Here is a 26436-nt window from a genome sequence, read left to right on the forward strand (position 1 = left end):
TATTTGTTTTTTGAGTGCCTGTACATTTGTTGTACGAAGTAGTACTTGGAAATAGTGTCAGAGTGGGACTTCTGTTTTGTTAGACTCATGGGTTCTCGTCTCTTGTACCTCTGCGTTTAACCACATGGTGGCGAACACAGCTCACTTTAGTTATTTGCTTGTAGTACTAATCATGTAATCACAAATAATACATGTAAATATAAATGATATACATATATATACAGTACCAGTCAAAAGTTTGGACACACCTTCTCATTCAATGGTTTTTCTTTATTATGTTTTTTTCTACATTGTAGATTAATATTGAAGACATCCAAACTATGAAGGAACACATATGGAATTATGTGGTAAACAAACAAATGCTCAACAAACCAGAATATGTTTTATATTTTAGATTCTTCAAAGTAGTTGAATGAGAAGGTGTGTCCAAACTTTTGACTGGTACTGTATGTATATATATTTATATCACCAAAATGAATGCCTGAATTAATACAAAATTTTAAAAAAACATGTAAAACACAATTAAATACCTTTAGAAATTGTAAATGTTGCGTGTTTGGCCTATGGATGTCTTTTGTGAATAATTTGGCAATTGTAAAAGTTATTATAATAATAATAATAATAATAATAATAATAATAATAATAATAATAATAATAATGGAATTTATTTATATAGCACACTTTAAAATACAAAGAAATCTCAAGGTGCTGTACAGGGTAAAACAATCACAATAATCAAATATAATAATAAAACGCTAAAAGCAAATAAAAAATAAAATAAATGAATTAATTTAATCATAATAAAATCTAAGACAAGATACAATAAAACAATCCTTTATTAGTCCCGCAGCGGGGAAATTTAACACTGATGCCCTCTACAGGAAAGGACAGAGCAGGCTGTTCTTCCTGAGGAGGCTGAGGTCGTTCAATGTGTGCAATAAACTGCTCAAGGCATTCTACCAGTCTGTGGTAGCCAGCACCCTCTTCTTTGCTGTGGTGTGCTGGGGTGGTGGCATCAGGACTGGAGATGCCAACAAGCTCAATAAGCTGGTGAGGAAAGCCAGCTCTGTGGTGGGTCTGGAGCTGGACAGTCTGGAGTCAGTGGGTGAGAGGAGGATGAAGGTCAAACTCAAAGCCATCCTGGACAATCCCTCTCAGCCTCTCCATGAGGAACTGTGGCAGCTGGGCAGCTCATTCAGCCATCGGCTCATTCCACCGAAGAGCAGGACGGAGCGCTTCAGACGCTCATTTGTGCCCACTGCCATCAGACTGTACAGCATGTACAGTCTCCACCATGTGGATATACTGTACATTTTTTATTTGTATTCTTATTTTTTATTTTTATTCTATTTTTATTTTATTGTACAATATGTGTATTTATTATCTGTTCTGTGTAGTTGAGCAGCTGCAACACCCGAGTTTCCCCCATGGGGATCAATAAAGGAATATAATAATAATAATAACAATAATAATAATAATAATAATGATAATAATAATAATAATAATAGTAAAAAAAAAAAGATCAAAATAAGTATTATAAATAAGCAAATGAGCAATAAAAAAAACAGTAAAGAATCCACAGTAACTGAAATATTATATATACAGACATAAACTATTATAACTATTGTATTGCACAGTGTATTAGTGTACGAATATAATAATATAAATAATAGCAGTCATGAATAATTAATTAATCTCCAGTACAGTGTCCAGGGACGGATTAATGTCTCTGCAGCAGCATCAGAGGACACGAGGTCTTTAGTGGGTCTTAACTCATCCTGTTTGAGTGGCTAAAGGATAAGGGGTTATAAAAAGCATGAATGGAGAGGAGGATGCTGGGAAATGTAGTTCTCCCGGCGGCTGGCGGATGTGACGGGTGCGCTCTACAGCTCGTAGCGGGTGTCTTCTGCCGTCGCTGGATGAACCAGACGACGCTGACACTCCTTGGGATATGACTGTGCTTTTGTAGTAGAGCGCTACCTCTAGCCGGACCGTTAGCTCGTTGTCAGGTTGTTAGGGTTACGTTTTGCCGTAAAGGAGGAATTCGAGTGGCCGCGCGCTCTCCGGGTAAACTTGTGTTTTTCGTTAGCCTGAGTTATACATTAGTAATTTAACGTTTTCTAGAAGAGGAAGCTAACTTTACTTAAGCTAGATGGCTAGCTAGCTGGTCATCAACTTGTGAATCTCATAACTTGGTGACGTAACAACCACAGCGATTCACCAGAGAAGGCGGAGAGCCGGGGACGTCCTGGGAGACATATTAGCCAAAGTAGCTCCAACAGCGTGTCCCGAGAGTAACGGAGGGACACATGCTAGCACAGTGAAGCTAGCCGCTCGGGACTGGCATCATGGAGAAGGCGCAGTGTGACACACTGGGGTTTGTTCCTCAGAAAGACATCGTATACAACAAACTTCTGCCGTACGCAGATAAGCTCGACGATGAGTCCAATGACCTCTTGAGCAAAATAAAAGGAAACCTGTGCAGAGCTGTTCAGCTCAGAGAGATATGGCCCGGGGTGCTGTTTTGGACAAGGAAACTTTCCACGTAAGTACAAGTAGAGGTGATCTTTGTCATCCTCACGTGACAGTAACGACAACAGCTGCTGCTCACTTCATTATGGTTTCAGTCATTACACTTTTAAAGTAAACAAACTAACATATTGTGCAACATGTGTACTTTAGGCAACATTGAATAACAACATTTGTTTTCTGATATTTGTTTGCTAACAAAGTGTTTTTATTCAGTTTGTTCTTGCAGCAGCTGTAACAAGAGTTTGTGAAAGCCTGTGTTGTGTGTTTTTATGGGTGATGGTTTAGGGTTAGCTGTTTATTCCTTGACTTCACAAACTGCCCTGTGTGTCTGATTAGTGATGGTCTTGGTTTCGTAACCGGAGCAATATTGTGCCAAATACCCAACCAGTGCAGCACAATAGTAGGCCATTGTCATTACTGTGGAGCTGATGTGCTTTTGAGTCAGATGACCGCTCACTTCATAACTCAAAATAGAAATAACACATTTCATTTGTAGGGTTTTTTTCTTATGAAGTTTCCTATGAAGCTGCTTCAAGGAGTCCTTGTTCACAACCAGCTGTTGATATGCAATGTAATGTTTGCATCTTCAGCAGTTAACGTTATCTGCTAGATAAGATTAGACATACCTGTTCATTCTAACTTTATGGAAGACAATAAATCATGGTAATATATATATATATATATATGTGTGTTACCCCCCCTTTTGCATTCATCTATCAGTGACATAACTTTTCGTAATGGGTCACATTGCACAAGGCAAAAATATTGTCAACATGAGTGTAGATTACTTACTGTAGATTACTTACTAATTTGGTTGTACTTGTTGCTGGGCTGTCCTTAATCCGTTTCAGTTACCAATGCTGGCTCATTGCTCTGTTCTTGAGTGAGTCACTTCCGGCTCAGAGAGATGGAAAGTTTACTGTGGGGTTGACCCAGATTCTGTTCATTGGTATTTTCACACCAAAAAATTGTCAATTTCAAAGGTCTGAACAAAGTTTTTTTTCAGCTTTGGTTGTTTCAATTAAAAATGACCTGTGTTTTGCTTTTAACATTTTAGTTTGTTATGATTTTATGTTATTTCTTATGCCTGAAAGAACATAAGCACCTTCATTTTGTTCATGCTGTGCACAGGAATGTGAAACTGGAGCAATTATCCCTAAATCTATACTTCCTGTTTAGGTACATGAGACTGTATGGGAGAAAGTTCAGCAAAGAAGACCATGTGCTGTTCATCAAATTGCTCTATGAGCTAGTGACAATCCCCAAACTGGAGATCAGCATGATGCAAGGCCTTGCACGGCTTCTTATCAACCTCCTCAAGTAAGAATTACCCCCATTTGTTCTTTTCAGCAACTTGTACACATGTCAAACACACAATTTATTTTCAATTTCACATTAAAAAGTGATTCTGTTTTGTCAAAGCGCTAAGTTAGTTGCTATAAAATGCTGCAACCTCAAAATAAATTGATTTTTTTTTCACAGGGTAAAGCTGTATAATGTTTATTCTCATCTATCTGCATGTCTGATTCATCTAACAGGAAAAGGGAACTACTGTCAAGGGAGGACCTTGAATTGAGGTGGAGACCACTGTATGAGCTCCATGACAGGATTCTTTTCTCCAAGACAGAGCATCTGGGCCTCAACTGGTTTCCCAAGTATGCCTCTGTTCTTTACTGTTGCTGATGATATTATGAGTTTTTAAAAAGCATGCTTAATCATACATTTAAGAAGCGCTATGGATGTATCCAATGAGGACAGCAAATTCACTACATTTAAATTGTACACATTTGGTGTTTTTATTTACTTAAATTACACCCCAGTTGCCATCAAGCTCCAGTAGAAACTCTGGAGTGTGTTTTTTTTTTTTTTTTTTTTTTCCCTGCAAATTTAATTTCTCAGATTAAGTTAAGTTATTATTGAAGAAAAATACTGCAAAAATCATTTTGCCATGTCTGTACTTTTTTACACAGAAAATGGATCATATCAAGTGACTGAATTCCTGTCACTGGAAAAGCTTATGTTCTTATAATAAGACTGAAATGACTAAAAATGGAAAGTCGTAGTGGGTACAATTGATTTACTATTGGAGTTTAACAGGGATTTCGACATTGTCTTCAATATTAATAACTTTGATTACTCATAGGTTATGGGTTTTAGTAGTTTGAATATAATCAAATTTTGTTTGCATATTTGGACTAGGTGTTGGAGAACAAGAGGAACATATTGTGCGCCCTATACCTTTTTAATAACTGTACTTTCACAAGGAACCTTTACACAGTTTTGGACAGAAGCTTAAATGTTGCTTTTCCCTATGCAAGATCCTTAGAAATTCCCTAAGAAACAGCAAGCAGTGCGAGGTGCTCTTTTATGGTGCTATGGGAACATTGTACATTTATCACATAAATGCCATGCAAGCACATCACTCAGTAAATCTTATATGTTACAGCTGATGAAAGCAAGCTACTTTGGCTGGTTGCCCGCTCACCTCTTTCAAAACTATATTAATGCATACAAAGAATGATACTCTGATTAAATAATTAATTGTACAAGGTGAAGCGTAGTATGTTAATATTTTTGAGTGATTGGCACTTGTCCCGTGCTGAATGTGTTCTTTATGCCTTTGTCTCCTTTCACATTCAGTTCTCCACGGCCTCGTTCATCCTCTAAACTCATAATGATAAAATTGGTTCAGAGGTGGTAAGGACAATACTTCTCTTTGTGTTTTACTTGGAATTCATCATTTGAGGCACTTGTTTTTTTTTTTTTTTTTGTTTTTTTTTTATACATTGCATGTAAAAACAAAAACTAGACACCCCACATTGTGACGGATGAAAAATCAAGACTTAAGCAATGTTAACATTTCACTCATATTGGAGACTGTCGCACTGCAGCTTACAGATCTTTTTTACTCTTCTGATATCCCCCATATAAACCATGAGAGAACGATAGTTGACTGTGTAGTGTCTTTCTTATATAGTTGACTAAGTGGCAGCAATATAGTAACAAGAAGATAATGACCATATTAGAAAATAATCGAGTTTATCATTTTTATATAACATTTAGTACGCCATAGGCTAAGCAATGGCATTAGTTTTGGTGTTAATGATCTCACAACAATATTCTTTATTTTGGCCCATGTTCAGTTGAGGTTTCACTGTTACTTTACCCTACTTAGCCATACCTGCACGACTCAAAGCATTTTCAGGAGTCATGGAGGAGCGCAGGCTTTTGTCACGTTTCCTCCCCTCCTGGAATGCGTAGGAGTGAACGTGATGGGTCACTTTACCTCTGATACAAAGGTCATAAATTGAAGTCCAGGGTTCCTTCTGCCCGAGTGTCTGAGCGCTTTCTAATGGGATACTCCGTTTGACTAGTTCCTTGTTGCTGTTGTTGTTGTTGTTGTTGGAATTGCAGTGCATGAGTTTGACCCTAGACTGTGGCCTGTGTGTTGTGGGATTACAGTGCTAAACATTGGGCTGAACCCATGCATTTCGATAGTTGCAGGGGAGTGTCACACATAAAAACGTTGTTGTTAAGAGTATTAAATGTTGAGTATTTCAGCAACAAAAGTATTTGAATGATTTGGAGATAAGTGACCAGTTGCTGAGTGAGATTGGCAGGGCTTTTCCAACAAGGCATGGCTTGAGCTTGCATGCAAGCAGATCGGTGGGATTGTGGGAGGGGAGCTCAAAAGCTATGGTTATTTCGGTCTTTAGCGTTCAACACTCTTATGTGACCAAAGTCCTGCATTTGCAGTCAATATGGGAAGATAATCATTTCAGGAGTTCGTGATGTGTAAGACATTTTATTCATAGTCATAAATCCCAAACCCCCTCTATTTACAAAGTGTTAAAGCAGCGATTGAATTCAAAGTGTCGTGTTATGAATGATCAGGTAGTGAAAGTGTGTATAAATCTGTATACTGGCATGAGGCCAGAAAGGAAGGTCAACCACTATTGAGGAAAATGACCATGTTTATTTTCAGTGGATTATTTACAATCCGTTAATGGCATTTTATTACAACTTCCTCAATACACACCAGATCCTGAGATTTTCTCGTTCACCCCACACCAGTCAGGCGTCTTAAGAAGTTTCTGTCTGCATGCAGTTAAAGTCAAGTTGCATTGGTGTGAAGATTGTTTAACAAGAGTTTTACAGTGGTTGTTTTGAAATGCCATAACATTCCTCTTTCATTTTGTTTTTTGCAGCTCTGTGGAAAATGTGCTGAAAACACTTGTGAAAAGCTGCAGACCGTAAGTACACCTCAATCAATTATGTATGTGTCTATGACTGTCTCTTCTTTTTATATTTAGGCTCCTGAAGGGTATTAATAAGTTTCCGGGAGTTGCCTTTTTTCCAAATTAGAGGTTTTTCACTCTGAGAATGTATTGTTTTTATCAATATTGATTTTAGTAAGTTGACAAGACATTTAATAATTTAAAAGGGATATATCAAAAATGTAAAGCAGAGCTGATTGGAGAGTAACCCCCTTAATGTTGGTTATGTTTTTGATTCTATAGTGGATGAAGAGTCCCTTCATCCTAGCTGTGCGCATGCAGATTTCTGAGCCCTTGGACTCCTCCCTCAGTTTACACTTAATCCTATTATCTCATCTAATTCTGTCTTGTGTGTGAGTTTCCTGTCTTTGAGAAGGGAGAGTGATTTGTAGTCAGCTGCTGAGATGCTGTGGATCAGTTGTGAGGCAGAGGGAGTTTACACAAGCGCATTATGAACCATGAAAATAACCACATGGAACCACTGTCCCCAGTGGAACCACAGGATTTATCCTAACAGCTAAAAAATATAATCTCACATTTGTGGAACTTTGCACTTCAAAATTGACATTTCTGTAGCTGCTGGTTCATGCAGATTGTCCTGATGAATAAAAACTCAGAGTGAAGACAGTTGTATGCTTTAGCTTCGAAGCTATCACAAAAGGTTGTATTATTTTTACTTTCTATGAATGTAGTTTAAGTCTGGTTGTCAGTCTTCAGCATCTGATGTGTGCGTGTGTTTGTGTGGTGTGAGAAGGTGTGAGGATCTGCTTTGAAAGGGAACTAAGAGGCTTGTGCATCTTTTTAGCACGTCTAAGCTGCTCTGCTGGTTAGGATGCTTCAAGTACCCATAGTCATACTGAAACATTATGATATTAATTACATTCTTTCCATCACCTGTCATTTGCTTGATTTTTACAAAAAATCTAATCTTTATTCTCTCTCTCTCTGTTAATACAGATACTTTTCAGAGTCTGCTACTCAGGAGATGCTGGATGAATGGAGACCACTCCTCTGTCCCTTTGATGTCACCATGCAAAGAGCAATTAGCTACTTTGAGCTCTTTCTACCCACGACTCTGCCTCCTGAGCTGCACAACAAGGGGTTCAAGTAAGAAACTCGTTGTCTCCTGAGATCCTGCAAAAAATTGCTTTGGCTTCTGAAACGAGAACAGATGAATAAATGACAAGCAACTTTGTGTCAGCCATATATAAATGCAGAGGCTCCTGAGTCAGATGTCATGACCGCCAGCTTGCATTATAAAAGAGTCCCTCTGTGAATATGTGAAAACAAAATTATGACTGGTCTGTTAACTGCATGCCAAATTGCCTCCTAAATTGCCATATTACTCGGTGCTCACGAGAAATTTAGCATTTTAAAAGCATTTTTTTAAACATAATCCGGCACAGGACTATAGAGAAACACTGGAATGATCTGCATTATTTTTGCCATTAATAACATTTTGTTTTGGCCTTGCTGAAGTTCCTGTTTGTACACAACTATAGAGGAAGCCGTGGAAACATACGAACCCATTAAATAAAGTGCTACCCCAGCTTGTTTTTCATGGGTCTACCTATTAAACTTGCCAATGAAGAGTGTGAATGGGACCTAACTGCATTATTCTCAAACATCCCCTTTATGTTACATTTCACATGTATGTACTTAGTTGGGCTTCCTTATACTTTTCTGACCATTTGTTTGTTTTACAGGTTGTGGTTTGATGAGTTGATCACCTTATGGTTGTCTGTGCAAAATCTTCCAAGCTGGGAAACGGTAAGTCATTTGTTTAAAAGACGCCTTAATGTACCACAGTTTTTATTTCTGTCTACCCAGTGTAACATGTTTTCCTACATCTTTGCAGCATCTGGTTAATATCTTTGCCCGCTTGGCCAATGACAACATTGGCTACATTGATTGGGACCCTTACATCCCTAAGGTTTGTTGCTTATTTGTCTTTCCACCACCAACTAAGCAGTTTAGTACTGGTTTGTTTTGAGTTGTTTTGGCACATGCTCTCATGTGTGGCCTGACCTTTATGATTTGGACTCATGGTGTGTATTTCATGGCATTGCTGCTTGTCAGGGAAGAGAACTATCAAGTTTCCCCATTGCTCTTGCTTGGCCACAGATGGGAAGTGACTTGTATAATGCCTCTTTTTGACTATACTCTCTTGAGTTACTTTTAAAAATAAACTCCTGACCTTAAGCCAAATTAAATGTTATGGACTTTTACAACACATAAGTCCACATCAAAAATATTCAGACATGGAATATATGACCCTAATTGTTTTGTTTTTACCATTTCAGATTTTCACCAGAATTTTGAGGAGTTTGAATCTCCCTGTGGGGACCAGTCAGATGATGGTATCACGATATGTCACTAATGCCTATGACATCAGCCATGTGGTGCTTTGGGTCTCATCCCTCCTGGTAAGTTAATTTGAATGTTTTTGAAATACTTGGCAATCACAGTTAGTGTAAATATTGTTGTCACATTGACCCTTTATGTGTCAATTTCAGGGAGGACCTAGCAAACAAGCTCAAGCACAGCTCAGTGGCCTTTTCAACAGTATAACATCCTTCTTCCACCCATCAAACCATGGCCGCTGGCTGGTGAGTCCCTACTTTCTTCTTTTGGATTACTGTGGAAAGGATGAAGCCATAAAGGATGAGGGCTGTTTCATTAGACAGTCCATTGGAAATATGTTCTGGAGCGGCCATTCAATATAAATGACATATCAGCATCGACAGCTTTTTTTAGTGACCCAATAGGATCAACGGATCAGGCATTTACTTTGCTTTGGTAAATAGATGCAAAATAGCTCATAAGTAGAGATAAAGAGATGTATTTCTCCATGGCAATACAAATGTATGACTCAATAAGCAACAATCTAAGTTAAAGTTTGAACTCTTACTCTGTTTCACCTTAACTGTGCTGGTAAGGTTTGATCAGATTTGATTGACAGTGGAGGAAACATAAGTAAAACCAACAATTGTAATCACATTTTGATTCAAATGTAGCTAAATTCAGATTTTGTGCACGGAAATACATGACATCATGTTTTCCCAACTGAGGTCCGCCCACCTCAAACTAATAAGTAGCACACAGAGAAAACAAAAAAATATAGAAAGAGAATAATGAAAAACAACAAAAACCTCCAGGAAACATGAGTCATGCTAGCAGTGAGTTTAGATACATCACTTATTCATCTTGTTCCAAAGTGAATTCCATGTTGAGACCGCATACCATGGCCTTGGGCGGCAGCACAATGACAGAGTGTGTAGTCACTCGTCATAGTTTTTCTGGGAAGCTTCCGGAATCTCTGTATCAACCTCAGAAATAATAAGAGGACATGTGAGTGAGATGGCTGCAATGCTGTTAAAGGTCACTTGGATCAGGGCCAAATACCTTTCTGTTTGAGGACCCGCTCTGCTAGATTTGAAGCACCAGAAGCAGCAACATGTCCTCATACACAAACCTTTATTTTTGGATTGGAGTTTGTGTGTATTCTAGGATGTTGTTTGGGAACATATGAGAGGGCTGTTCACTTTATTACATGTAAACAGTGTTTTGCAATCAACTAAGAGTCAAAAGTACCACTAAAGTCCCTTGATGATATATTGTTCATGTCTTCTCAGAGCCTCAGCTTAGCCAGGCACTGAAGGAAAAGTGGTAATCATAACTCTCAAGTCACTGTGTTACAAAATAATTTTTCATCTTTGCCTGGTGAAATTGAATTCATTAAACTCAAGTGATTTGACTGTACTAAAGAGATCCCATCATTTTTACATACATACAAAACAAGTTGTCAAAGCTGTGTTAACAGCGCTTTGGTTTGTGTTTGTATGTCCATACACCCTATGCTATTTGTCCAGACCACATGGATGCACACGGATCACCTGTGTGTCAACCCTTTGTCATGTTTCTGTCCCTCTGTCCTCATGTCCAGATGAAGCTCATGAAGCTGCTCCAACGTCTTCCAGCCAGCGTGGTACGACGGCTGCACCGAGAGCGCTACAGAAAGCCCACATGGCTAACGCCAATACCAGACAGTCACAAGCTCACAGAGGAAGATATCACAGGCTTTGTGGAAAGTATGATGCAGCCGGTGCTGCTGGCCATGTTCAGCAAGACGGGCAGTCTCGATGCAGCCCAGGCCCTGCAAAACCTAGCCCTAATGAGGCCTGAGTTGGTCATTCCCCCCGTGCTGGAGAAGTAAGTTGAACTAGAGAACCTCAGAGATACATCTTTGATCCAAGTTTGACTTGCTAGGCCACATTTTGAAATATACACAAAGGGCTTATTGTTCTGCTTCTCTGCCATAGAACGTACCCTGCTATGGAGACTCTAACAGAGCCACACCAGCTGACAGCCACTCTGAGCTGCATGATTGGTGTGGCACGGAGCCTAGTGTCAGGTGGGCAGCGCTTTCCTGAGGGGCCCACTCACATGCTGCCTCTTCTCATGAGGGCTTTGCCGGGTGTTGACCCAAATGACTTCAGCAAGTGCATGGTGCGCCCCAGTGTTATTCCTGCCTACCTTCTTACAGCACCCTTATTGTCATTTTTGGTGGTTTTGTTTTTGTTAAACTTCTAAAAATAAAAAGCAAACATTCCTGTCCCCACAGATCACATTCCAATTTATTGCTACGTTTGTGACTCTTGTGCCTTTGGTGGACTGTTCGTCTGCCCTACATGAAAGAACTGACTTGACGGAGGTAAATTACTATTATTCATCCTTGACTTGTCAATTAATAAACGCAAGGTTTTTAATGTGTATAGCTTTTTGATATTTTTTGTATGACTTTCAGGTGGAAAGAGAGATGTGCTCAGCTTCAGCTGAATTTGAAGACTTTGTGCTTCAGTTCATGGACAGGTACGTAGAGTTTTATCGAAGAAGTTTAAAGACAAGTCATTCTTAAGCAGCAGTTGTAATAGGTTATATATATTTGGTTAACTTATTACTACCTATCTACATTAAAATACTGCACACATATGTATTGGCTAAAACGAGATGTCCTGTTAACTGCATGTGACAAACTGGAGTAAATCGCCGTAAAATATTATCCTCTTTTGTAAAAGAATAAGTAGATACAGAAAAAGTACTGCTCTGTAAAACTGTTTTCTTTATTTTAACACACTTTTTGATATGAATTGTTCCTGACTCGAGAAGAAATGAAACTTGATCATATTTTCCCAGAGGAATTTCATACCTATCAAATTGTGGTTTCAAACTTGTTATTGTTGTGCTCAGGTTCATGATTGAATGATGGAAAATAGTAAATGTATAACAATATTTTACACATTGATTTCACAGCATTGTTGAGATGTTTAAGTAGATGAAGCATCTTAACAAACAGTATTTAATGTAATAAGTATTTGAGTGAAATCATATCTGCCCATTTGAACTTTTCTTTTGTTATCTGCACAGATGCTTTGCCCTGATAGACAGCAGCACTCTGGAACAAACTCGCGAGGAAACAGAAACAGAGAAAATGACTCATTTGGAGAGTCTGGTAGAGCTTGGCCTGTCTTCAACCTTTAGCACCATCCTCACACAGTGCTCCTTGGACATCTTCAAGGTAAAGACTTTGATCTCAGTCCGCATTTTTCATTCTCTCATAAAAACATTTTTTGAACACATTTATCGCATCGTTTTACCAGGTGGCTCTGGAAAAGGTGTTCAACTTTGCAACCACCAACATCTTTGAGACACGTGTAGCTGGGAGAATGGTGGCTGACATGTGCAGAGCTGCTTCCAAGGTGAGACCACTCAGACTTCTTCATGTGGGCCCAAATCATCAACTTCTTGTAGCTTCTCACTTAACAATCTTAACCCGCATTGTGTGTCTGTTTTCAGTGTCACCCTGCAGAGACTCTCAAGGTGTTTGTGCCTCACTGCTGCAATATCATAAACCAAATCGCTGCCAGTAAGTGCTCACCACACCGACATAAGTATTTCTATAAGAGGAGGTTTTCAAAGGCATGACTCATGTTATCTTCCGTGAGTTTTTGTCATTTGCCTGACCCACACTTCTTCTTTTTTTTTTTAAACAGATGAGGAAGTGTTGAATGAGGAGGAGCTTGACAAGGAGTTCTTGTGGAATCTCCAGCTACTGTCTGAGGTAATGTAAACCACTCAGGATTTACTAACTTGACTCATAACTTCCTACAAATACCAATGCCTGCTTTCTATAATCAACTTTTTCCTCTTTCCTCTTTGCTGTTTGCATCTCAGGTGACCCGGGTGGATGGTGACAAGGTCCTACCTTATCGTTCTGTCCTGGTTCAGATTTTGCAGTTGACGCTCCACCTCAAGTGTAAGCAGGGCTACACTCTAGCCTGCAACCTGCTGCACCACATCCTTCGCTCCTCAGCCCTCATCTACCCCACAGAGTACTGCAGTATGCCAGGAGGCTTCCACCAACCAATCAGTGACTACTTACCCATCAAGGTACTAACATCTTTTGGTCGTACATTTCAGAAGCTTAATCAAATCAGTATTACATTTCCTATAACATGTAAACAACATGTTTTACTTTGTCCCACATGTCTGCCAGGAAAATGTGTCTTTTAGAAACTTCACGAATTCACCCGTGTGTTGTTTACAGCATACTGCTCTTATTATTCCCCCAAACCAGTGAGAGGTTTTGTAGCGAGTGAGGTTTGAGAAACAATGAACATTTGTATTCACAGCAATTTGTGTCTCTTTAAATATACCCTTTGTTGCACTCTTTGTGACCTGGTTAGATTAATTGTTCAATCCCCTCTTTAGACAGTCAGTCAGACATCCTGATCTTTGATCCCATTAAGTCGCTTCCTCGGTCGAGGCATACATAGTAGATCACTTTGCTGCATTACTGTCTTCTGCACAACAAGAGATAAGATGTGTCACTTTCATAAATGCCATATATGTATTTATAAAATGGGTAGCTTAAATCAAGCAATCTGATTTGGTCATAGCCTTTCTATAATAGCCAAATACTACTGCTATTGCATCTAATTCCATTTAATTTTAATGCAATGATATACACTATATATAGCCACTTAATTTACCATTAGCCACTAAAAACACAAATGATGGTGTCCAATATAGATGCAGTTTTATAAATCATATTTTCATTCAGTAACTAGCCAAAGTTTTATTACCACACATGATCAAAAACACAACTATGTCCCTCTCAAAGTGCTGGGGATGTCTGAGCTTTTTCTCTTTATACTAGATAGGAAAAATGTGTTGTTTCTGCAACTGGCAAGTTTGTGTGTTGAGATTAAGTTGCATTGGCAGATATTCAGGTTCTATTTGGTGCATTACCACATATGAACCATATCTGAAAACACCAAATTGTGTGTGCTTAGTGGATATCAGAAGAAAAAAAGATGTATTCACTTTTACCAGGTGGTCTTCATGTATTTTGACATTTTACCTAACTAGTACATGTTTTTGCTCGTTGTCTTTATCTCATGCAGGACTGGGGTCGGCCCGGGGACCTGTGGAATTTGGATATCCGATGGCATGTGCCCAGTGTTGAAGAGACCTCCTTCGCTTTTTATCTACTGGACCTGATACTCCAGCCTGAACTTCAGCGCCTTCAGAGATTTGCACAGGGAGAACAGGACATGAGCAGGTATGGAGGAACAGAGTGTTTACCTCTGCTCCCTACATAAACAACATTCTTATTTCTACTGAAGTCACTGGATGATTGTTGATTTTGTTTTTTTCAGAGATGACGTCCTACAGAGCCTGACCATTATTCAACACTGCCTCCTAGGAGCTGGGAGTCTGATGCCTCCACTGAAAGGAGAGCCCATCCCTGAACTGTAAGCAGTTATATTTAGATACTAAACTCTGGTTTTCTTGCTCTAGAGAGAGAAAACAGTTTAATCTAGGTTTAGTTTACATGTCCTTTAGGAAAACAGTTAACAGATATGCTGAGTTCTTCAAAGGAGGGACCAAGGAGTCTGTTTGATTTCGTGTTGGATAAGAAAGTCTATTCAGTAGAAGCACCTATGAGTTGGCTCACATTCCATTAAAAAAACATGGATCGAAGATCTACTGGATTTGCACATTTAGATAATAAAAAAAATCCCCATTTAATGTATGAGTTTATTATATATTTCTTACTGTATTATTGTTGCTAAGGACTGTAAGATGGACTTAATATTGGACAGATGTTTTGAGGCACATTTTAATTCCACAAAATGTGTTGTCAGACTCCATTTAAAGTAGTTAACTTTGCTTCAAACTGGCTTTTTCACCCAGGGTTCATAGTATGGTGAATCTAGACGAGACCAATCTCTACACAGGAGCCAAGTATGGTACGCATGTCACTTTTTTAAGAACTGTTTGATGATACATTTTTTGCTCACAATGCATGTAAATCATAGAGTTTGTTGGCAAATAATCAGACACTGGAATATTATCTCTACCTGCAGATGAGTCCAGAGAGAACTACCGAGATGCTGTCTGTAAAGTGATGAGACAGCTGCTGCGTAAGTATTCTCTCTACGTCTTGTGTTTTTTTGGGGGGGGTTCTTGGGCCACTTCCCTAACCGAGTGGTAGTCACGTTCATCTTAACAGGCAAACCCCAAATTTACTGAAGGTCTCTGTCTTGCCATCTAAGTTATTTTACCTCTTTTCACAGATTACATCCTGGAGCATTCTGAAGATGACACCAAGTCTCTTTTCTCCATCATCAAGGTAGGCTGGCAGTAACATGATAGCCTGTATACTCTTATTTGTTTGCGTTGAATAATATGGCAGGACATTACCAGGGCTGTAGAGCAAATTTCCCTTTTGCACTTTGCCACCCCCCAACCAGCATTTGCTGATATATTTGGCTCATTTCTACAAAACTGCTGTATACCGCTGTGTCACAAGTCCCTCAAACAAGAAATACATTCACATGATATCTTTTGCAAAGCCACAGTGGATCAGTGTGTTTAAGTTATCAGATGCTTCATGGGACATGCATTTCTTTTAAATCAAGTTTTACATCATGAATGCTTAAGGTCTGTTCACAGGCTTTTGCCAGTTGCTAATGTAAAATGTAAATACATAAAAAATGTTTTTGTCTGTGATACCTTTCAGATTATCAGTGACCTGATGCACTTCAAAGGTTCTCACAAACATGAGTTTGACTCTCGCTGGAAGAGCTTCAACCTTGTGAAGAAATCCATGGAAAACAGAGTAAGAAATCAAAAGATTTGATTGTGCTTTTGTTGCCTTTATACCACTGTTATCCTACAAAGGAGTTCAAAGCCAGGCAATTCAAAGTGTGTGATGCTTTTGTATTTGCAGCTTCATGGCAGAAAGCAGCACATCAGAGCTCTGCTTATAGACAGAGTCATGCTCCAACATGAGGTAAGTCCTTAATAAAGAAAAGACCTTGTTGGGTATTATTGTATTTTTTGCATTTTAACTATGAAACTTGTTTTATCAGCTGCGAAAGCTGACAGTGGAAGGATGCCAGTACAGGAGCATTCACCAGGCGCTCATGAGAGATCTTCTGAGGCTTTCCACAAGCACCTACAGTCAAGTGAGTTCCACATGACACTCCACAATGCATCATCTACATCATATTAAGGCATTTATTAGCTTCCCATTTTAATTTTAATTTTTTTTTTATCACAGAATAGACATTACACAGCATTAATCAGAAATACATTAAACGAGTGTTCTTAATACACTTGTGGAAATAATACGTAACTGAGACTTTTTATTACCTTTTCAGGTACGCAGCAGAGCTCAAAATGTGTTGTACACTGCACTGGGAACCTACAATTTCTGCTGCAGAGATCTGATCCCCCATGTCATGGAATTTCTCAACCCGGACAACAGCAGTGTCACACAGCAGCAGTTCAAAGTATGACAGTTCTCTCATGCATCTCCGTGTCGTGCTCTACAACATAGAAACGCACATAGTTTGACTTTTTCCAGAATTCAAATTTCCTATTTTTTTCATTAACATTCTCTGTACGTCTCCAGGGTGCCTTGTACTGTCTGCTGGGGAGTCACGGTGGAGTGTGCCTGGCCAATTTGCACGACTGGGATTGCATTGCCCTCACATGGCCTGCCGTTGTACGTTCTGGCCTCAGCTCAGCCATGTCTCTTGAGAAGCCCTCAATTGTGCGGCTCTTCGATGACCTTGCAGACAAAATTCATCGCCAATATGAGACCATCGGTGTCGACTTCTCTGTAAGAAAAACTATAAAAAAACACTTTCACTTTCTTTGGATAATAATACAAAGGTTATTGTAATATCTGCCTACCTACAATAGTACAAACCCATAACTCAAATATAGATACCTTGTTGAGTGACATTATCTAAATTGTAAGTCATTATTGTATAATTTCAAGTTGAAAATATGTTGTAGTCATTCCAGAATATTAAGCACGACAAAAGCAGAAAAAAATAGGAAATTATTTGGAGCTTCAGTAGATATGCCCACTTAAAATGTAATAATCGTATTCTAATATTATCATTATAAAAGGTCCCAAGGATTTTGATATTTTAGAATTAAAAAACACTACACACTCTGCTATTGTATTTGCCCTTAAATTCACTATGAGAAGGTTTTAACCGACATGGCCTTTCGAACCTCACACTTGCTCTGTTGCTCCTTCAAACCTTAACAAATGAAGACCCACTCTCTGGTCGGGGACTGATGTCCTAAATTTATATATTTGTTTAAGTTCTGGCACCAGTAAGCTGTACTCTGTACAGCCTCTGATATGTGGAGTCTGTTTATTAATTCCCGTTTCCATCAGCCTAGTTATAGCAAAGCTGGAAAGAAAACAAGGTCTTTATGGCTCCTCTCAGCTATCTTGTCGTCTTCTCTAAACAAATCTAGTCAAAACCAGTTTCATACAAAGCATATCTCAAGAGATTTAGACATCCCACTGCCTTCTAATCTTTACGACTGGACAGTATGAACTTTCTCTCACGTCAAAGGTTGCAAAGCCCCTTCTGAGTTATTCAACAGATGATTCAACAGTGATTCAACAATTTAACATGTACATTTCATTAGTTTTCTACCAAACCATCTCTGCCCTCCTAATGGAGCTTGATTTAAGTTTAGTTCCCTCCCACATGTTTGGACAAATTCTGTCTGATACTATATGTTTTATCTTTTTGATCCCTTTAGATCCCTGGCGAGTGCTGTGCTGTGGCCAAACAACTTATGGTTACTGGAAATCCTGTTCCCAAGGAGCCTGTTCCTTCAGAGGAAGAAGCAGCAGAGGGTTTGAAGAGGCAGGAGCTCAAGAACTCAGAGTCTGTTGAGTAAGTTCACATCAGGAACAAGACAAACAGTCATCACCACTCCCAAGGACCTTGACTTAGGCTTCGGCTCCTAATGTTTGAGCAACTACTTTGATATAAAATGACTTCACTTTAAGTCTCCAGTTTACATCATGGTCTTTTGGTCACACAGAATAATAAGTGCCTTTAAAAAGTACTGATGCGTCTGTGAAGATGGTTGCTTTGCAATTGATTTGTTAAGCTTCCTCTGCATACAACCTGAATTTGAACAACATGGGTTTAGTAACATAACAGATGCAAATACTAACACAGCTCTACATTTTCATAGGAAATACAAACAGCTCATTGGTGATCTGCTGGACTTCCTCAATATCAGGAACATGTAGGTTAATTTAATATTTACTTCATCAAATCCCGTTTTTATTTATTTATTTCCTAGTCTGTAACACCTGCTATTGTTTAACATTCCAGGCCTTGGAAATTCGAACACATTGCCATTGGCTTCCTGTCATTGCTGCTGAGAGATGACCACGAACTCCCACCACCTGCTGTGACGTTCTTTGTCAAAAACCTCAACCATGACTCTCTCTACGTCCGCAAGGTATGGCATACATAAATTATGAGACAATATAGTAGCAGTGCTGTGTTTCTACAGCATGAGGATTATGGCATTTTGTGATGCTGGAAAGGAAAGATGTAATGTCTTATTTTCTCCATTAGGTGGCGATATCAGCTGTGGCAGGGATATTGAAACAAATAAAGAGGCCGCATAAGAAAGTCCCTGTCAGCCCCTCTGAGCTTTGTAAGCATCTTAAGGTTTTGTTCGTGTAGTCTTCTTGTGAATGAACATTATAGTTTTTGTGCTCTAATTTAAGTATCCAAAACTCATCTTTGGCAGGTGGAGGGAAGGAGCTAAGTGGTATTGTTGCAGGGGACCGTCTAGACAACAAGTGGCTCCAGTATAACAGCAGCAGCCTGCCACGCACACAGCAGGAATGGGATGGTTGTGTGTTCGTGGAAAAGACCCACTGGGGATACTACTGTTGGCCAAGGTTCACATTTTAAGACTTATTTTCTTTACTTGACTGTCTTTTGCTCTTTTGATGTTTATTTTGGTATTGTTCTCTGTCAAACAACCTCTTGCATCTTGTTTTTATTAACCATCACCTCATTATTGTTCTCAAGAAAACTGATGATGTATGCACCAATGGAGGAGCAACCCAAACAGAACCTGACCAGAGAGGAAATGACAGAGGTTTGTGCACAATCATGCACACTCCCTAGGGAAAATATATAACCATTCAATAATGTGAAGTAATTTTAACTGCATCTAGTAAAAGTCATTGTCATGCCCTTCCCAACAGCGGGAACAGATCATCTTTGACCACTTCTCAGACCCAGTATTCATCAACCAGTTCATCGAGTTCCTCTCTCTTGAGGACCGTAAGGGCAAGGACAAGTTTAGCCCTCGCAGGTTCTGTTTGTTCAAGGTGAGATTCCCTGAGAATAGTGTTAAATGCGGAAAGCAACTAAAGTTAGCCAATAAAGAAATTAATTTATTCCCCTTTCCTGCTCTCTCCAGGGATTGTTCCGCAATTTCAGTGATGTCTTTCTTCCCGTGCTGCGGCCACACATGGAGCGCCTAGTGGCCGACACCCACGAGAGCAAGCAGCGTTGTGTTGCAGAGATCATCTCTGGAATGATCAGAGGCTGCAAGCACTGGAGCTATGCAAAGGTATGGAATTGAAACTTTCAGTGAGTAAGGTGCCTAGATGGTCCTCATTGGAAAAAAGGCATTGGGATTTGTACAAAACTCCATAGAAATACTACTTGTAATTTTGTCATGTCCTTGTTTCTGATCATTTTTAAATGTTGTGAGTGTCCATCCAGAACACAGATCTTAAAATAAGAACAAACCAGTACTTACACTTGTGCTCCTTTTACAGGTTGAGAGCCTTTGGGAGTTGTTGTGTCCACTACTCCGTACTGCCCTGTCCAACATCACAATAGAAACGTATGCAGACTGGGGCACCTGCATTGCCACCGCCTGCGTAAGCTTTTGTTTGTTTATTTCCATCATGTCTTTAGCCTTACTTTAATTAAACTTGTGTCCCTCATCCTCGACTCTGTTGTTTCTGTCTCGTATAGGAGAGTAGAGATCCACGCAAGCTCTACTGGCTGTTTGAGATGCTAATGGAGTCTCCAGTCAATGGAGAAGGCGGCTCCTTCGTCGATGCCTGGTGAGTAGATAGGTTGCTGCCTGTAGCGGTTGTTAATGTGATTGACGAACTGTGATGATTATGCTTCTTTTTCCTTTCCAGTCGTCTCTATGTGCTGCAAGGAGGCCTAGCGCAGCAAGAGTGGCGTGTTCCAGAGCTCCTCCACAGGTTGCTGCAATACCTGGAGCCCAAACTCACACAGGTCTACAAGAATGTACGGGAACGCATCGGCAGGTGAGGTCCTTTTTACAACGGTGAATGTAATTTGTTTAAAACTCTTTCTTTCTTTTTTTGTGTCTCATCTTCTCCTCTCTGATTTGGTATCCCTCCAGTGTGCTCACGTACATCTTCATGATTGATGTCAACTTGCCATACACTCAGCCAACTACCTCTCCTCGCATCTCGGACTTCACAGAGCGCATTCTGTTGCAGCTGAAGCCTCTTAACGAGGGTGATGAGGAGATCCAGAACCACGTGGTTGAGGAGAATGAGGTGGGAGAGCAGGATGAGAGAACGCAAGCCATCAAGCTTCTCAAAACAGGTGGGTCACGGGCCTATCATTGTTGCCATGAATGATGTGCGAATAAATGCTGGTTATAGTAGGAATGTGTGAAACAATCAGGAGTTACTTTAAAGCAGAAAATGGATTTATTTAGACAAACACCTGCAAAGGATCATTATTTATCAGTATTAAAATTGCTGTCTTGAAATGTCTGCAGTGCTGAAATGGCTTATTGCAAGTGCTGGTCGCTCCTTCTCCACCGCCGTCCCAGAACATCTGCGGTTGCTTCCTCTGCTCTTCAAGGTGAAACACTCATCACTACCAACTTTACATTTTTACGCTTCATGTAAACACCATACTGGGACTTAAAATGACACCTGCCTTCCTACTTATCTCCGTCCTCTGTTCTAGATTGCTCCAGTTGAGAATGATGACAGTTACGATGAACTGAAGAGGGATGCAAAGACCTGTCTGTCTCTGATGTCTCAGGGACTCCTTTACACAGAACAGATCCCCATGGTCCTCAGTGCTCTGCAGGAGGTGAGTCATCAGGCAGCTTTGGCTGTTTTTCCACTTTTCACCTGCATCACACATGACGGGGCTTTTTACAGACCTTAACATCTTTATAACCTACCATGTTAATAAGCAAAAAGATGAAAGGCTCAAAGGGATCTGAATGAGATTTTTGACATTCATTCTTATATAAATCTGTTACATAATATATTGTGTCAGTACAGTAGTGTACAGCTCCCTGCTGGAGAATAAATTAGATAACCTGAAAAGGCTAACTGTGACAGTATTCTGAAGGATTTTTCTTGCAATTTTCTGATACGCAATTTGCAACAACATAACATGCAAAGAAGAATAACTAACAATTAGAAACTGAACAGTTCCAATCTGCAAACTGGTATGACATGCATGCACAGATTGACTTGTTCATGCTCACAGATTCTGATTTAACTGTAGAGCCCATTTGTTATTGTATACATTTTCAAAATGAGTAGCATTCCCCAAAAAAGGAGCTCCATTACAAAAATGATCCGTGGTATTTGAGTCCTCTTGTGAAACAAAATGCTCAGGGTATGTTATTGATATGGAATCGGTTTATTTTTGTTTGTTGCAGATTGCTGGCAGCAGCTCCTGGCACGCTCGCTACACGGTGCTCACATACCTCCAGATCATGGTTTTTTACAACCTGTTCACCTTCATGAGTGAAAAGAAAGCCGTGAATGACGTCCGGGCTCTGGTGATACGACTGCTTGAGGATGAACAGCTGGAGGTAAAAACAACCTTTCATTTACTGTCAACTGTTTGACATTAAAATAATTACAAATGTAAAGCTCAAACATGCAGGCAGTCTGGCATAACAGACACTGCAAGATGATCGAAAGAAGAACAAACTGATTATATGATATAACATAATGGTCGCCAAGATATTGGACAATACATGCTTGTATATCCTAGCATGTCTTTCAGCTTCACTGTAGTGATTCAGCACTCTCCTCCTACCCCACCTCCTCTAGTCCTCTAGCTGTTGCTATGGAAACCAGAGGCTGCAGTAATCTGTTGCTATGGAGATAACGTTCAGATTGAAGGAGGATGAGAGGGAGAGGGATGGTGTGGAGACAAAGGAGAAGTGGGGGATGGATGGAAGTAGCCATTTTTATTTGGCCTCTTAAACTGAGCCTGGTTTTATAGGCCTTAGCCATAGGACAGTTTTATTGCTCTCATTTCTGCAGGATCACCTTCATTAGAAAAAGACATATGTTCAGAGAGTTTGATTAGCTGACACTGGTGCCATGACACATTTTTATGCATGAAGTGACCCCTTATTTTATTATATTGTTAAGGAACCTATGTTTCAAAAAACACCAGGTTTAACTCATTAGGAATCTACATTATAATTTAAAAGTGCACCTAGGAGGAAGGCTATGACCTATTTACCTTTGTGGTCCTAAGTAATCTAAAAAAGGCATTCCTCTGTATTATGGCTGCTCAAAAATACCCATTTAAAAGTTTTCCTTTCCTCCTGAGAATTTCACTGAGAAAAGAGAACCAAAATGTGCAATAGACTATTTTAATATACATAATAGAGAAGCATCTTCTCTCCCCCCCCCACACACACCCCCACACACACACACACACACACACACACACACACACACACACACACACACACACACACACACACACACACACACACATATCCACCCCCAGTCCCCATCTGGCTGCTATTTCCATCCAGCTGACCAGTGTACACACTAGTGGAACACCCCGCTTAATGACATGGTTGCTATGGTATGTCTTAATCAGTGCAAAAAGGGGTTGTCAGTGTTTCACTATTGCCAGTAAAGAATGCCATACAGAGGTGCTACGCTAGTTATATGATGCCATGATGGGCAGAATATAGGATGAACTTTTAGAAGATCTGTCACCGTATGATTCACACATGGGGGATCCAAGACCCATCTTCTTTGGATAAATCAGGGAGGAGATGGTTCTCTTTTAGTGTATAAATCAGCCTTAACACTAATTTGTAATGTGTCAATGAGTGGCACTTTACATTCTCATGTTTATGGAATTACAATATAGTATATAATATCTGCCAAGTATCTGCTTTAGCAGACATTGCTTACAAATTGCTGCCAGTCAATTGCTTCTGGGTGCCTTTCCAGACAAATAATTATGTTAATTATTGCCAGCAAGTTCCAGAATAATCAGCTCTCTAATCCATGTACAGTATGATGTGTGTTATAATTAATCTTGCACTGTAGTGACACAATACACTTTGACCTTCATCTTCCCATCTCCTCTTTCTGCCTTTTGTTTTCTAGGTAAGAGAAATGGCTGCCACTACACTCAGTGGCTTCCTTCAGTGCAATTTCCTGTCCATGGAGGCCCCCATGCAGACACATTTTGAGGCTCTCTGCAAGACTTGCCTGCCTAAGAAGAGGAAGAGGGAGCTGGGCTCTACTGTGGACACCATACCCTCTGCTGGTAAGGAACTTGTCTAGAATATGTGATAATACACTCAATATGAGGTTCTCATTTTAATGGAAATTCTCCTGTTGTGTTTTTTGTAGACCTGGTGCGGCGTCATGCAGGTGTTCTCGGGTTGAGTGCTTGTATTCTCTCCAGCCCATATGATGTGCCCACCTGGATGCCTCAGCTGTTGATGGACCTGAGTGCTCACCTGAATGACACACAACCCATTGAAGTATGTTCAATCACATACTTTCCACTTGATACTGTTGTCGTGGGATTATTTTTCAGCCTCTTGTTGTCAACAAAACATGTGCCATGTCAATTATTTACTGGATTTATTTATTTTCCTGAGAAATATCCCATCATTTGTGTTTGTGACCCTCTAGATGACTGTGAAGAAGACTCTGTCAAACTTCCGACGGACTCACCATGACAACTGGCAGCAACATAAGCAACATTTTACAGATGACCAGTTGCTGGTCCTGACTGACTTGCTGGTCTCCCCCTGTTACTATGCCTAAAACCAGGTAAAGTATTTCAACTTCATACTGTTCCTCAAACATAAATATAACTGAATGTGTTCACATGCACGTCCAAAAGACATTCAACCTGATTATTTTTCATTACTGAATCGATCAAACAAAGACGCTGTAGGCATAATTTCATTGGGATTAAAGACAACTCTTTGAGCAACCTTTTAACAGTCATGTTTGTTTTTGATTCACTTGCACAGTTTGGGACAACCCCGGACGGTGCGATACCACCCTGCATTGGGATGGAGGCTCCTGTTCTTGAGGAAAGACACAGCAACCCCCCTGAAGGAAGAGTGACACACAAAGCAACTTGAGTTGTGGCTCGCAGAAGGATTGAAAAGTTGTGTATTGATGTATTTAGCTCATTTACATTTCTACTATACTTAATATTTAAGGATCAATCATAGCAGGGGTGAATGACCTGCAGTTTGTGACATTACTGTACAGATTTTATTTCCTCTTTCGTTTGTTTGTGTGCATGTGCACGGGTGTATGCGTGTGTGCGTTTATGGGATGCTTGAAGACATCTGCCAGTGTCCAAGACATTTCTCAGGATCTATCCGAAGTATCAACTCTGAGCCAACACAATGTCCAGTGTGTGACATACTCGTTGCTATCTCCCAATAGTGAAGTGTTTGTTACAGCCACAGAGAACTGACAATTGAACAATGGTCTCTTCAGATTAGATTTACACCTGCAACACACAATGTTTGTAAGGCTGTTTGATCTATATATGATTATATGCATCGAGCATGTATATATCATGGTATAGCAAACATGCACAAACATATTTATTTATTTATTTGACTTTTTTGAAGTGCTAAATTTTAATTTTTTCATAGAAGGTATTTCTGAGATAAAGTAGATGGCTGAGCTTTTAGCAATGGAGCCTGTTGTCATTTACTCTTGCAAAGAAAGGGAGAGGGCAGGCTCCCCACTGCTGTGCTGTGTGATGCGTTTGCTGTGAGGACCTGCGAACCGTTTGACTACCATTTCATGTATCTCGAAAAATAAGCAAACCGCCTCTCCATAATTGTGACCTCTTGCCTCTTATCCCTAAAACCCACTGAGATTTTGGTTTGCTTTTCTCTGACTTGAAACCAGTCCAACCATTGACGCATTTAGTACCTCACTTATGAATAGTGTAGTGCCAAAACTGCAGTTTTTTTTTTTTTTAGATGTACTGTTTGCTTATTGAATGAGATGTCAATAAATTGTTTGTAAAAAAATGTATTTGTTTTTGAAGTTGTCTCATTTTTTTTATGTAGTTATTAGTAAGGCAACTCCAAATTCACCATTCTACTTTTTCCCAGGTGTTTTTGAAAGTGACTATAATCATTAAAACACAAAGTTATGTTACACTGGTAATGTATCTACAGTCAACAATGTGACTGCAATGTGGTTTACATAAAATATATACTTAAGTAAGTCAGACCACATGAATAAAAACTTGTTAAGAGCCATATTGGCCCTCTATGGCCCATGATTACTGCCCCTGCACACAGAGACTCATCACTGTGCGTGTCGCCTAGCAACGACGTTGTTAAGCTGCTGTTCCCAAGGACGGCAGTTAAAAAGGGGGGGGGGGGGGGGGGAATGACATTATTTGTATGTTTGTTTGTGAATATTTAATGTCCTTTTAAAATAAATGAAAATAGGTGTAAACTTACCCTGTAATTTGACAATTTTAATACAACTGGGCCACCATTTTTTCGCAAAAGCTAAATGGTTAAAAAAAACACGTTTGCATCGGTGATATAGGCTTATCAGAAGTGTCGTAATGGCGTAACAGCCTCGTTCAAATCTTCTGACCCTGTAGTAAAAGTGAACACGGCATTTCTCCCATTTAGCTTATTATAAATAGGGGGAGGTGGGGTGAGCTCTTACAGATGGACTACTTGAATGCAGTGGTTATGCTTATGCCCAGATACGTAGGCAGTGACTTCATACTCATTTTTCAGTGCACGTCCAGTGGCTGTCGTCCCGCTATAAGAATGGATATATCGCCAAGAAAACGAATACGCGACCATCAGTTTGTGCTGCAAACGCGTTAAAAATGTGCACAGACGTGTAAGAAAACGCGTTTTATGTTTTTTGACCGCTTTTGGATGAACCGTCGTTGAAATA

General features: G+C 39.7%; 1 protein-coding gene across 2 annotated transcripts; it reads left to right on the forward strand.

Annotated features, from left to right (window-relative positions):
* The first annotated feature begins 1868 nt into the window (after positions 1–1868).
* On the forward strand, positions 1869–25501 carry psme4a (proteasome activator subunit 4a). Of its 2 annotated transcripts, XM_054600007.1 has the most exons (48): positions 1869–2545; positions 3712–3852; positions 4071–4187; positions 5173–5229; positions 6741–6785; positions 7767–7916; positions 8516–8579; positions 8668–8742; positions 9113–9235; positions 9326–9418; positions 10756–11021; positions 11132–11318; positions 11434–11523; positions 11617–11681; positions 12237–12387; positions 12470–12568; positions 12666–12735; positions 12863–12930; positions 13044–13259; positions 14276–14433; positions 14531–14626; positions 15069–15124; positions 15242–15298; positions 15452–15507; positions 15898–15996; positions 16108–16170; positions 16250–16345; positions 16541–16672; positions 16795–17004; positions 17955–18091; positions 18399–18452; positions 18542–18671; positions 18791–18872; positions 18969–19122; positions 19256–19325; positions 19435–19560; positions 19653–19805; positions 20017–20121; positions 20219–20310; positions 20392–20523; positions 20622–20830; positions 21009–21094; positions 21203–21331; positions 21915–22070; positions 23626–23788; positions 23875–24008; positions 24163–24303; positions 24510–25501. In XM_054600007.1, the coding sequence occupies exons 1-47, from the start codon at positions 2349–2351 to the stop codon at positions 24295–24297; spliced, it is 5544 nt and encodes a 1847-aa protein (XP_054455982.1). In that variant the 5' UTR covers positions 1869–2348; the 3' UTR covers positions 24298–24303; positions 24510–25501. The 2 variants fall into 2 exon arrangements, with proteins under 2 accessions (XP_054455982.1, XP_054455983.1); XM_054600008.1 differs by lacking the exon at positions 5173–5229.
* Positions 25502–26436: the final 935 nt, after the last annotated feature.

This window comes from Anoplopoma fimbria, chromosome 6 (genome assembly GCF_027596085.1).
Source record: "Anoplopoma fimbria isolate UVic2021 breed Golden Eagle Sablefish chromosome 6, Afim_UVic_2022, whole genome shotgun sequence".
NCBI classification, from domain to species: Eukaryota; Metazoa; Chordata; class Actinopteri; order Perciformes; family Anoplopomatidae; genus Anoplopoma; species Anoplopoma fimbria.